Source organism: Telopea speciosissima, chromosome 4 (genome assembly GCF_018873765.1).
Source record: "Telopea speciosissima isolate NSW1024214 ecotype Mountain lineage chromosome 4, Tspe_v1, whole genome shotgun sequence".
NCBI lineage: Eukaryota > Viridiplantae > Streptophyta > Magnoliopsida > Proteales > Proteaceae > Telopea > Telopea speciosissima.
In genome coordinates this window covers 20,261,989-20,274,634 of record NC_057919.1, presented here as the reverse complement: position 1 = coordinate 20,274,634, position 12,646 = coordinate 20,261,989, and the positions used below count along the sequence as shown (strand labels likewise).

The 12,646-nt window shown below is 38.1% G+C and overlaps 1 protein-coding gene across 2 annotated transcripts; it reads left to right on the top strand.

Moving 5' to 3' along the window:
• Positions 1 to 503: 503 nt before the first annotated feature.
• LOC122657539 lies at positions 504 to 6,414 on the top strand. 2 transcript variants are annotated; one of them, XM_043852271.1, is made up of 3 exons: positions 504 to 718; positions 5,692 to 6,060; positions 6,159 to 6,414. In XM_043852271.1, exons 1-2 carry the CDS (start codon positions 506 to 508, stop codon positions 6,055 to 6,057), a joined length of 579 nt encoding a protein of 192 aa, XP_043708206.1. In that variant the 5' UTR covers positions 504 to 505; the 3' UTR covers positions 6,058 to 6,060; positions 6,159 to 6,414. The 2 variants fall into 2 exon arrangements, with proteins under 2 accessions (XP_043708206.1, XP_043708207.1); XM_043852272.1 differs by lacking the exon at positions 504 to 718 and adding an exon at positions 5,448 to 5,548 and having other exon boundaries at positions 5,690 to 6,060.
• The last annotated feature ends 6,232 nt before the right edge of the window (positions 6,415 to 12,646 follow it).

The window sequence follows — 12,646 nt, the reverse complement described above, 5'->3', positions numbered from 1 at the left end:
AGAATGACTGCCATGCCTCCCATGGAAAGGCGGAATTTCCTGAGGGCAAGGCTGAAAGCTTGAAACCCGCCCCTCTGTCTGGTTGCAGGGGTATCATATCGCACGCTACCCCTGTGCTCAGACACAGAGGCAGGTAAAATGACAACCATGCCCCTCATGAAAAGGTGGAATTTCCTAGGGGAGAGGATGAAAGTCTGAAACCCGCCCTTCTATCTGGTCACAGGGGTAGCATATCACACGCGCTCAAGTAGCATTCTTTTTCGCAAAATGTGTGATTTATTGAAGGAGAAAAATTCTCCGATGGGCCAGACACAGTTGGGGAAGGGGGGCAAAATAACCATCCTGCCCCCATGAAAGGCAGAAATCCTGCCTTGAAATGCCAGTACGTTCTCATTGGCTGCCGCAAGCATGGGTCCTGCGCTCTTCCACAGAGAACGCTCTCCCTTTATTGAAATATCACCTCTCATGGTTACATGTAACAGAATTTTTATCTGCTGCTGTAACAATGGAGAGCCAGAAGAATAGGGAAAATATCGTTGGTTCGTACGCCGGTGCCATGGACGAGAGTTCAGGTATGGAAATGCACACTGAGACGACGGCGACGCAGATCACTACGGCGTTACCGGAGCCTTCGAACCGTGCTGAGGAACTCAGAAGCGTACTTACATTGGCTCGCCAGCTCATCAATCAGGGGAAGCCGTCTCTGGGCCTCCAAGCGGTAATTCAGAACGATCAGAAAACCCTCTTTCTTCCTTTCTCTCCTGATTTGATTCCTCATTTCTTTTTGTCCGTGCTTCTGTCCTTTGATTTCTTAGCTATATGTCAAGTTCTCAGTTTGCAGTCTACATGGCCTATAAAAATGAACCGTAGCGGTGTTTAGAGCACAGTTACCTAATTCTGTAGGGTTGGTTCAATTGATGTTGCAAGTTGGTTCCTAATTCTGTAGGGTTAGTTCTAATTGGTTTAATATATTAGGGAACCTATTAAATGGGGAATCTACAGACTTTCTTGTTAGGCCTTATGGCAGAGCACTGTGCTACCAATGCAAGTTCAAGAAGGGTCGGTTGTGAATTTCATGGGGATTCTTTGAGGATACATTCGTCTCAGCTATGGTATAATCTAAAAAAAATTTATTCCCAAGACTCAAATTGGGTGTTGTTCTTTTCATTGAATAATTTAGAAATGGAACAACTTAGTCCTTCATTTTCTTTGGCCATATGCCAAGTGCTCAGTTTACAGTAGAAGCATCTTCAGTGAAAAGATCATAAAGATGAGGTGCATCCGTGCATGCTGCTAGAAATGAACCTTAGCAGTGTCTAGGGCGAAGGTACCTAGTTCTATAGGGTTGGATGCAGCTTGCTAATCGGTTCAATTGAGAAATATTACGAGTTGGTTTCTTTTGGTTGAGGGAAGGAAGCTCTTTTTGTATGTTATCTATTAACTGTAAAGAAATGGAAATAGATGCAGTGGGTCGCCTATGTCAGATGTACTCTCACCCCAAATTTGGAAATGAAAGGGCTAGGGATGAGGGAGATCAATCAAATCTCTCTCAGCCCTGTTGATTGGGTAGTAGGAGCCACGGTTAGCAAACAAGGAATAACAGGAAGGAAGAAGAAGGAACAGCAGAGGAAGAAGGGGAAAAAAATAAGCATAGGAAGAAATAGAGGAAGGAAGATAGGAGGTAAACTTCAAACTTCAATTCATTATCATTCTCTGTGTATTTCATTTCGGTACATCCAATATATAAAGAAAGAACAATACTCCTCACTCTACCCTAAAATAGGTAGTAAACTGGTAACTACATCAAACAAAGAAACCAATCTCCTACGTGATCTTATTTCTCATCAAAATAAGGAAAAATTTCTTAGATCCACTAGATAAGAACGGAAATTACAAGATAAGTAGGTAGTTGTCAAGGTGGCAAGGCGACCAAGGCGGTGGAGGGGTGTTTAAGCGCTTAGGCGACAAGGCGCCCCTAAGTGTTATTTTTATTTCCCCCCTTTTCTAACATTATTTACTATGCTACAATATTTTTGTATGTTACAATATATACCTTATATCGTCAAAAATCAACATTAAGCCACCTCAAGTCATCAAAAGTCAACATCGAGCCACATCAAGTCATCAAAAATCAACATTAAGACACATCAAGTCATCAAAAGTCAACATAGAACTAGAAGGCGACGGAACTGAAGAAGCAAGTTATTGGAAGTTTGAAACAATCAAACATACATTTGGTTTATACTAATCTCACATTTGATTTATACTGTTCTTAGAAAATATGATTTTATCTATAAGTAATTAAATTGCTCTCGATTTAGAGAAATGTTTTTGTTCTCTAAGAAGTTTGACTAGTCAAATGATTTTATTTTTACATGAGACTTTTAGTATTAGGTAGAGCACAAAACCAGCTTTCAAACAAATCCAAAATTGCTTAAATTTGATTTACATTGAAGAGGTTATGTTCTAGTCAAACCTTATTTGGTATGCGCGAATGCTGTCAAAATCGCTTTGAATGAAAATATTTTTTTAGATAACAAAACATATGAATATTTTACTGCACTTTTGTTTTTTAGCAATGTTTTACCATATTAAGATTTATAGAATTTTTAGATTTGAGAAAAATCCCAACATTAGAAAGTTGAAAATTTCACTTACCGTCGAAAATCCAGTTTTTGTTCTTGAATTGGGGAGATGACATTTTATCCTTTTGGAATTTGATTTTTTAACTATTTTTATTGGATTCAAATAGGGGGTATTTGCTTATTTATGAATAATATCTTAAGTAAATGAAATACCAAATATAAAAACATGTACTTTACATCCACTAAAACTAGTGCAAGGTACCTTGCAATAAGGCGCCTGTCGCCTTGCAATAAGGTGCATGTCACTTGACCCCTACAAAACTGCCTGGACGCCTAGGCGGCGCCTGGACAACTATGTACTTTCAAATTTATATTACATCCACTACTTTCCATTTTGAAAAGATTTACTTAATCCCCAAACTTGGTTAGACGTTCCCCTCTCCATCCAATCCTAATTTTCTTTTTCCATTTGTCACTCATCCGTTCTCTTGAGGTGTTGGTGTTTAGAGATGATCCCCAACCTCACTAACAAAACCCTAATTTCCATTGTGTGGGTGACCAATTAGAGACAATATTTTTATAGATCCAATATCTATTAAACTCAAACATCGTATAAAATGAAGGACCAAGTTTCCCTCCACCCACGGTGAATGGGATCCCATTCACCGCAGGATGGGAAAGGGTGGGAAAGGGTATCAGGAGTGTATTTTGGAAATTCCAGCTTGCCTTACAGTCTACCTATTTAGACATTGTGGAGGGCTGATCTATTCAATCCAAATTTTGGATGGGTAGGTCATCCTTTGGATTGACCATTTGACAAGTTTTGCTCCCCACCTCAACCATGTGGTGCACCAAATTTTCCTGTTATCCCATACTGTCCAATGCCACAGGGTGAAATTCGTTGGAACTGAAACTTACCAACAGTAGATGGTGACATGGAAAGCATGTCCACAGAATTTGAATGCTGCCTGAGCAGCTGTTTGAACTAGTCCTTAACCAACCAGTGCAGAAGTTGCATATGTTCCTAGTGAATTAGTAACTATGCCATAATTTCTTTCTGATTCCAAGCCCCATTGTGATTTAAAACAGATAACTATTGTGATTAGGTATGCATGTTTTTGGCTCTGTTTCGGGAGTTTTCCTTTTGACTGAAATTTTGTGACTTCTGAGTTCTTGTAGAAATATTATTGGCTCTTGTTAGGAGATCAACTGGATCTCTCTGTGAGGTCTGTCACTTCTTTGGAATCTTAAATTCTTTTTGGGAGTGTAATTTCTTGTGTTCGGGACTTTCATCGAAAGAAAGTCTTAGGCCACTAGGCATGTCATTGTTGGCTGCTTAAATTTTTGAAGTGCTTCAATGATAGAAATGAGTATACTTCATTTCTTGTCAAGCATGATTCTATATGATGTACCTTGTACTTGTGAAGGGTCTTACCTACTTTACACTAATTTCTTGATGTGCATTTTGCGAGCATTCCAAGCCTACTGAACATTCTCTGGAAGTTATTGTTCCTTGTCTTATGGCTTTCTGCTATAGTTTTGTGGTACTTGTCTTTATGATGTTATTAGTTGAGTTTATATGGATCTGTGAAGGCTTTTAGGCAAAGTAAGACGACCATGGTAAATAGCATGCACTTTTGGTGCCAGTGACTGATAATGTTGGGATTTTTGGCTTGTGAAAATTAGAACTTATTTCTATGAGAAGTGTCCAACATTTCTCACTTAGGCCAGATTTGGTATGATTTCTGTTTCTTTTTTGGATTGATTTCATGAAATAGTCAATAAATAGATTTTGGTGAAAAAATTGAAATTGTTTTGGTTGTACCAATATTAAATATTTCAAGAATAAAAAAATCCATTTGGTAGTTCAATTTTTGAAAATAGATTCTCTATATTTCTTTGGGAAGGGTGGTGGTGGTGGTGGTGGTGGTGGCAGCGGCGGCAGGGTAGTGATGGTGGCGGGGTAGTGGTGGAGGTGGAGGTGGAGGTGGTGGTGGCGGTGGTGGTGAGACCATTAGGAGAAGAAGAAGGGTGGTGTTTTATTTTTAACATGAAATTACTACCTCACCAATCAAATTAACCATGTGCTCACTAAAGAGCAAGAGTGAAATTAAATGAAATAGAAATTCTGAAACACCTCTTCAGCTATTTCAGAATTTCTATTCCACTTGATTTCTATTTCACTGAAATAAGGTGGGTGCAAAAATCAAACCAAACAATTTCCTAAATAGAAATCACCCCCTGAAATTGAAATAGAAATCATACCAAATCCGGCCTTAGGTGTGCATAGATTCTGAATATTCTGTATGGTCAATTGATACTTGGGGAATGCAACCATTTGTTTAACCTGAAAATAAAACTGCCAGAGTTTTCTATTTATCCCCCAAAATGCTGTTGTTATACTAGAAAATGCAGTTTTTTATATTTTGCTGTAAGATCAGATTAACTGTTGATATAAATGGTTTGATTTCTGTTGTGTATGCATGTGTCCAATTGTGTTGTTTCTGATGTATGCAGTACAGTAATAGTTAATACTTCTCATTTATATAGCACTTAAAAAAGCTTATAGGATTGTCCTTGTCCTTTTACTAATTCTTTATTTTATCTAGACCTGTTTTTCATGCAGTAGGTGATCAAGAAACACCATATGGAGGTTTTAGTGAAAAATTTTATAACATGTGCATTTCAAGTTCAATGTATTGCATTTTTATTGCTTAATGGGTACATTCTAATGGAGGTCTGCTAAGGTCCATTGTGGGTTTCTAGGAGTTTAAGTTTTCTTTAATGCCTGTTATATGTTCCAAAGATGATGTGGAAAAACATATTCAAGTTCAAAGATGAAATTCGTTTTGTTGGATTGAGGGGAGCCCGAGATGGGGTGAGGTGTTCGATTATCCAAAATTTTGTGAGGAAGATTTGTAGGAATCTAATATTTTGAACTCTCAAAAATTCACCATTTCTGAAGCTTCGTGCTTTATTCCTTTTCTTTTTTCATAACCACTGTGATTCATCTAAAGAGTATAAATCATTCATCTGGAGAGTACAATGATTTATATCTTTATATTGTTTTACTTGATTGATACTTGACATCTACTCTGGGCAACAGGTGATTATGTTAATGAGAACTGATGGTGGAGAAGAGGCTGTGTTCCAAACTCTGCACCGTGCTCGTGAGCTGTATCGAAACAAAGTGCAGGCAAATGCTGCTGCTGATGAGCTGGCTTCTTTGTTTGCAGAATGTGCGATTACTGAAGCGCATCCACTGAAATTTAAACCATCACCTTTTGACTCTGGGGCCCCATCTATGGCACCCGATCTTCATGGAAGTTCAATTCTTGCCAAAACTGGAAGGGAACAGATTATGTTGGATGCCTGCACAGACGGAAGCAGTTTCATATGCTTACAGTGTGGAGGCCTCGTCAGTAAACATCGAAGGGAGGAGCACTTTGCATACTGGTGTTGCAGACATTAGAAGGTATATGAATGGGTTTTTACCTTCTTTTCTCAGTTAATTAATCTAAATGTTATGGATTCTGCATAGTTGCCATGATAACACCATGCTTGTGTTAACAGCTTGGGTGTAGTTGATGCCAATTCAGTCTATGGTAGCTGTAAAAAGAAACGTTGAATGCGGTCCTTTTATCTCTGGCCTGCTTTGATGGAGAGGACTTATTTATATAGAATCCTGTCCGCTGGAAAGCTTCGGAGACTTGCATTGTTATAGCAGAATCTGCTTTCTTGTATGTAGAACTTAGTTGTAGCGTTTGCCTGGTTAACTTTGAAGTAGAAAAAGGAAGAGGGAAAATATGCATCTTTAGCTTGGAAGGTTGGACTTTATTCCTCGCTTTTCTGAATCATTCCCCCAAAACTTAGAAGCAACATAGAATCAGCATAGAGTGAATAGATGACATAGAATTCAAAATCGACTCAACCGTTACAGAATTCAAAATCTATGGAGCAATCTTCTCAGTTGCTACAATTGTAATCGACATGTGCCACTTCGTCTCAACCTTTATAGAATTTAAACTTTGTGGAGCAATCTTTTTAGCTGTTACATTTGTAACCAACATGACCACATCATTTCAACCGTTAGAAAATTCAAAATCTTCTCAAATGGAGCAATCTTCTTTATGGAGAAATCTTCTCAGTTATTACAATTATAAACGACCTGTGCCACATTATCTCAATTGTTGTCTTAAAATCTTGTATTTTATTCTCCATAACCAAGTTCTTTTCATGGTAACAGAGCTTTGGACTTGCAGTCATCTTTGATCCCCAATGACTTCAGGAAATTTCTCTAACTCTACTCAACCCTTTGATTCTCAATCTAATCCCTTTTTTCTGGTTTAGCTCAATAATATTCACCAGTCCATCTCTATTAAACTTGATTGTCAAAACTATCATCTTTGGTAATCTCAAGTTTGTTCCACTCCTCAAAGGTTATGATTTGATGGGTTACATTGATCAAACTCGTCCTTCCATCCAAATTTCATCAATTCACTGACTTATCTTCTCAGACTCAACCTTGCTCACACTCTATGGTAGCACCAAGATCAATTAATCTTTAGTTGGCTTCTCTTTTCTCTTACAGAAGGCGTGCTTGGGCTTGGGTAAGTCATCGGTCACACAACCTCTGCTGCCGATTGAGATGCTCTAAGCAAAATGTATAAGGGCCAATCTCATGCTCACATAATGCAATTCTTTTATCAATTGTAGAATCTCAAAAAGGGTGGATTCGCCATGCATGAATATATCCAGAAAAAGAAAACTCTAGTTGACAACCTTGCTGCAATTGGACAGGCTATTTCAGAAGAAGTCGTTCTTAACATTCTCTTTGGCCTTGGAATAGAATACAATTCTTTGGTGACATCGATCAACACCAGATCTGATCCTATTTCTGTTAGAGGATTTATATGGCTATCTGTATACTGAAGAACAATGTATTGAGGAGCTCAACAAGCCTCTTCTTGAGACCCCAGCCTCTGTTCATGTAGCTTCTCGTAGGGGCTCCTCTTCTGTCAAAAGACGTTTTGCTCACCATTTCCATTCTTCCATGCAAGGTCAGTTTCATTCCAATTACTCTTATTGTAGCAAAGGTAGGCAACGTGGATGTTATACCTCTGTAACTCTTCTACCATCTCAGTTCATCTCTTCTACTAAGATTATCTGGCAGGTTTGCAACAAGTATGGTCATACAACCCTTGGCTGTCACAATTGCTTTAATCATGCATATCAACCACTGACTACACCTAATCTCACTGCCATGTTAGCAGCACCTGAGGTTGCTTTTGATGCTCAATAGTATCCTGATTTAGGGGTCACATACCACATCACACCTGATATCTAGAATCTCTCCATTCAATCTGATTGACTACCAAGGATTTGAGCAAGTTAAAGTCGGTAATGGTCAAGGTGTTCTTAACTCTCATATTGGATCATTTACATCAAATACTTCTCATGGTTATTTCTGCTTAATGATATATTGTGTGTTCCTGTTATTAAAAAGAACTTAATCTTGGTTAAAAAATTCAGCAAGAATGATGATGTTTATTTTGAATTTTATTCCAGTTTTTGTTTTTTGATATATCTATTGGATGCTGTGAATCTGTGATGCTTATCACACTAAGTAAGAGTCATAGGTTACCATTTCACTCTTCTACTTCATTTTATGAACGATCATTGGATTTAATTGTTTCAGATGTACGGGGACCTACACCATTATTTTCTCATAATGGTTATCGTAATTTTTTCATTTCACTGATCTTTTCAGTAAATTTATTTGGATTTTCTCCATAGCACAGAAATCCGAAGTATTCAATGTCTTTGTTAAATGTAAGACATTTGCTGAGAATATCTTGGGTTGTAAGATCAAATACCTGCAAACTGATTGGGGTCACAAGTATGAAAGACTCGCACCTTTTCTCATTGCCATGGGATTGGACATTAAAGTGAACTGTCCACATACTCCTGAACAAAATGGGGTTGCTGACGATGACATATTGTAGAGATGGAACGATCTTGATTAAGTCATGCTTAAATTCCAAAAGAACACTGAGATTCAGTTTTTGAAACTGCTGTTTCTTGTTATTCGACTTCACACTATCATCCTCCAAAGTTAAAAATTTTCACAGTAGAGGGAGGCCATGTCTGTTGAATATAAAGATCATATTCAGAAATGGTAAATGGGTTTTGGTTCCACCAGTAACACATATATATGTCCATAGTTGGTTGTAAATGTATATTTCACATTAAACAACGAAGTAATGGATCAATTGAGTGGTGTAGAGCTGGTTTATTGGCGCAAGGGTATACACAACAGAAGGGCCTTGTTTATGAGGGTATGTATATTTAGTCCAGTTTTAAAACGTACAACGGATACTATAATATTGAATATCGCTATTTCACACAACTGCCCTCTCAAACAATTGGATGTCCAAAATGTTTTTCTGTATGGTATTCTTCAAGAACGTGCTTCTATGACTCAACCCTGTGGATTTCTTATCGGTGTGTTGTCAGGTTGGTTTCAGTTTCAGTCCAGTTTGTGTTCGGGTTACCATACATTTGTGTACACAATTAAGAAAAAACTTTCGATTTCTTGCATATCATGTATCACAAATTTAAGCTGCTCTGCACAAGATTCAGTCATTTTTATGTTGGTAAATAAATAGTCATGTGTCACAAATGTAAGCCAGATGTTCAACCTTGGTTATCCATTTGTTGAATTGAAATTTGCTTAAATTGAAATTTGGCGGCAATAAATTTCTAAGAAACTTCATTTGCAGTTACAGTTTTCTCGTTTTGCATTTTGGATTCCTTATGTCTATGAATTAATTAATATTAGAGGTATAGTTGTCAAAGAGAATTATCAACTGAACACTTAATATGATACTGTAAAAGAGATTCGATAACTGACTCTTGAACCATATGCAATTTCAAGAGCTTTTTTTGGCTTCGCACCTCTCTCGATTGGATGTTGGTCCAACCTACTACAAGGATCTCACATCCCATACATCATCTTTCTAATTGTGGTAAAAAATTTACTTATCCAGTAGAATATCAAGGCCTATAAATTTTTGCAAAAGAATTCAACGAACGAAAGTCTCAATTGGGAAATGACATGAAGCTGTTTAGAGAGGTTGTTCGGTTTTGGTCCGGATTTTCAGCTGATTTCAATTCAGTATCAACAAATTTCGTTTCCGATAAGATTTGATTCGTTTGCGAGGTTGCATTACCCCAATCCGAAACATCAGCCAATAGGCCATATCGGTTTTGGTTCGAATTGATTTCGATCGACTTCAGTTGATTAACTGGTTCGGACACCTCTACCTGACACAAGTATGCCCATTTCCTTATATATTTTAATGGTGCAGCGTTATCTTTGCTTTTTTATATTAAAGAACAAAGAGTTGTTTCTTAGCTTCGTCTGTCCATTTTATTTAAAACGTGAAGAGAGCCAGGTCATGGACTTTAGTTATGGATTTTTATCGTCTACAGTTATGACACCCTACGGTTTCTATGATTCGGTTTCGGGTATTCAGTTCGGTTTCATGCCTTATGGATGTAACCTGAAATCAAATCGAAACCCGAGTCGATTCTGGGACTAACAATCGACTCCGAAACACCTCAGTTCAGTTCGGTCTCTGTTCTAATTTGGTTTCAAAAAAGAGTTTTAATTCGATTTTTAATACAGTTCCATTTTTTATAGGCTGCTAGTTCATCCATTGTTGCTGTTTTGCTTTGTTATCTAATGACTCTATTTGTATAAATAAATGCTCACAAAACCTTAAAGGAACATATCAAAATTATAATTCCAAAAAAAAACACATCAATAAAATCATAGAGAAACACATCAAAATTATCTGTTTCAAAAGATATTATCATTTTGATTTTGGTGCATACGATTTTGATTACTTTACTAACTTAATAAATTATCATTTATCCAAAAGATATTAAAAAATATAAGGTTTACGAATAAATGGGTATTCGATTCAATTTCAGTTCAAATTAACGGGTTTGCACATGAAACTGAAACCAAAACCAAACCGAATTAAATTATCATACATCTGAACTGAAACCAAACCGAATTAATTCGATTCAACTCGATTTCAAGATCAATTTTTTGTTTCGATTTGGTTTTGACACCTGGCCTGTTAAGTTTGAGAAAACTTTTCCACTTCCCAAAAAAATCATTAACTCTTTCTCTCTCTCTCTCTCTCCTCCCTGAAGACGATCGTCTCTCACTCTTCACTCCTATAGAGAGAAATCTCCAGCGTTGGCAAGTTAACTTCGCCTACAACCTCTGGTGAAGACCGAGTCCCAAGGGGCATGGTGTGTAATGCACCATCCAACGGCCCAAAATGCTTGGGCATGCAACCCAAAACTCCGCTTGTGTGTTGGGCTGCATCCCCAAGCACTACGGGCCGTCAGATGGTGCACTACACACCATGCCACGCTACAAAGGACCCAAATCCAGCCCATTTGCATTGTTGGGCTGCATGCCATGTGTCACATGGCATCTCTGACTACCTGAGTCTCTCTCTCTCTCTCTCTCTCTCTCACTCACTCACTCACTCACTCACTCACTCACTCACTCAGGTGAGTGAGTGAGGACCAAGGTTCAAAATCCAGGTATCGAACTTGGGATCGATCATGGTCAAAACCTTTCTGGATCCTGATCGGATCAGTCCAAATTGGTCAAGATCGGTCAAAAAACCCCCCAAAATCGTTATTTATGGATTAGGTCATATATTGGCCAGAGTTGGGGGATGTTGTGATCTTAAGATCGGATAGGCCGATATTATCTGGATCGGATCGGTCAAAATCGATTGGAATCGATCAGTAACGGTCAAGATAATATAAAAAACTATAAAAAAAACTTTGAAAACTTTGAAAAAATAAAAAAAACCTATTAAGTGGGATCGGCCGACCCAACCAAGTTGGGCAATCCAATCAACAATCCAGTCGAACCTTGTTGTATCGGTCAAATCTCGGGATTGGCCTCGACCAATTCCCATCCAATACATCAAACCATGGTGAGGACTGAGGAGGGAGGACAACCAAGAGCATTAAAGGCTCTCCCTCTCTCTCTCTCTCTCTCTCTCTTCCTGATCTTCTTTTCAAGAAATCAACCAAATGGCAAATGAAGACAGATTAAACACTGGAAAATGTAATTTTTTGCTAAAGATTCCTCATACATTCTATATATAAAGGTCACAAAATCCATCAATTCCTGCTCAATTTTACATAATCAGATATATGGGCATTCCCTCCTCTTCTGAATACACTGTCATCGCCCACCCCCCACGAGATCTTCCCCTGCATTCGTCAATTTATTCACTTTCATATCCATTGCATGACTTATTTATCCGAATCACACATTATGATGGTAGGGTTGATATGCATAAAAAATAAATTTAGCACATGAGATTGACTAAATCGAGTTGCAGAGAAATTGTAGCACAAGAACTAAAGATTTTTTTATTTTTGGATAAATAATCAAACTATATTTATGAACAAAGGTATGATAACCCTAGAACAAACTTGCAGTGGGGAAAAGTTCAGTCTTCTTCTTTCATTTGGCCAGTTGGGTGGCCCAGTGAAATTATAAAATTATACATTTAATAATCTTCTTTTTAAAATTAAAAAAACAAAATTTCTATAGACACTTGCACATAAATCTGTGTAAACTTAATGTTTTCTTTCAAAGAAATTTTGGTAACAGAAGAGAACTCACCAGACTGAGACAGAAGAGGCTTGGGGAAGCCGAGATCCGGGGATCTGAGAGGTGGGATGAGGAATCTGTTGGTCTTGATTGGGAGTTTGAGTTGTGGTTCAACTGGAGATCTGGTGGAGAGAGGAGAGAGAGAGAGAGAGAGGGGTAAAGAATCGGAGGAGTTCAGAGAGCAGCAGTAGGGAGGGAATAGAGACTGGCCTCGTTTATGGAGTTGTGAGGAAAGTGGGTGGGTCCAGAGATCACTTCTCTGCAGAAAAGCCGTATGGCTCTTTCCATTCTGTTGAGTCCCCTGCCTTCGCCGTTGGGTCCTCCGGCGAAAATCCTATGA

What these genes read in the sequence shown, in the direction of transcription:
- LOC122657539 (XM_043852271.1), top strand. Translation starts at nt 506, where the DNA reads ATGGAGAGCCAGAAGAATAGGGAAAATATCGTTGGTTCGTACGCCGGT. An exon ending in CGTCTCTGGGCCTCCAAGCG is followed by an intron (nt 719 to 5,691) that starts GTAATTCAGAAC and finishes TCTGGGCAACAG; the next exon opens with GTGATTATGTTAATGAGAAC.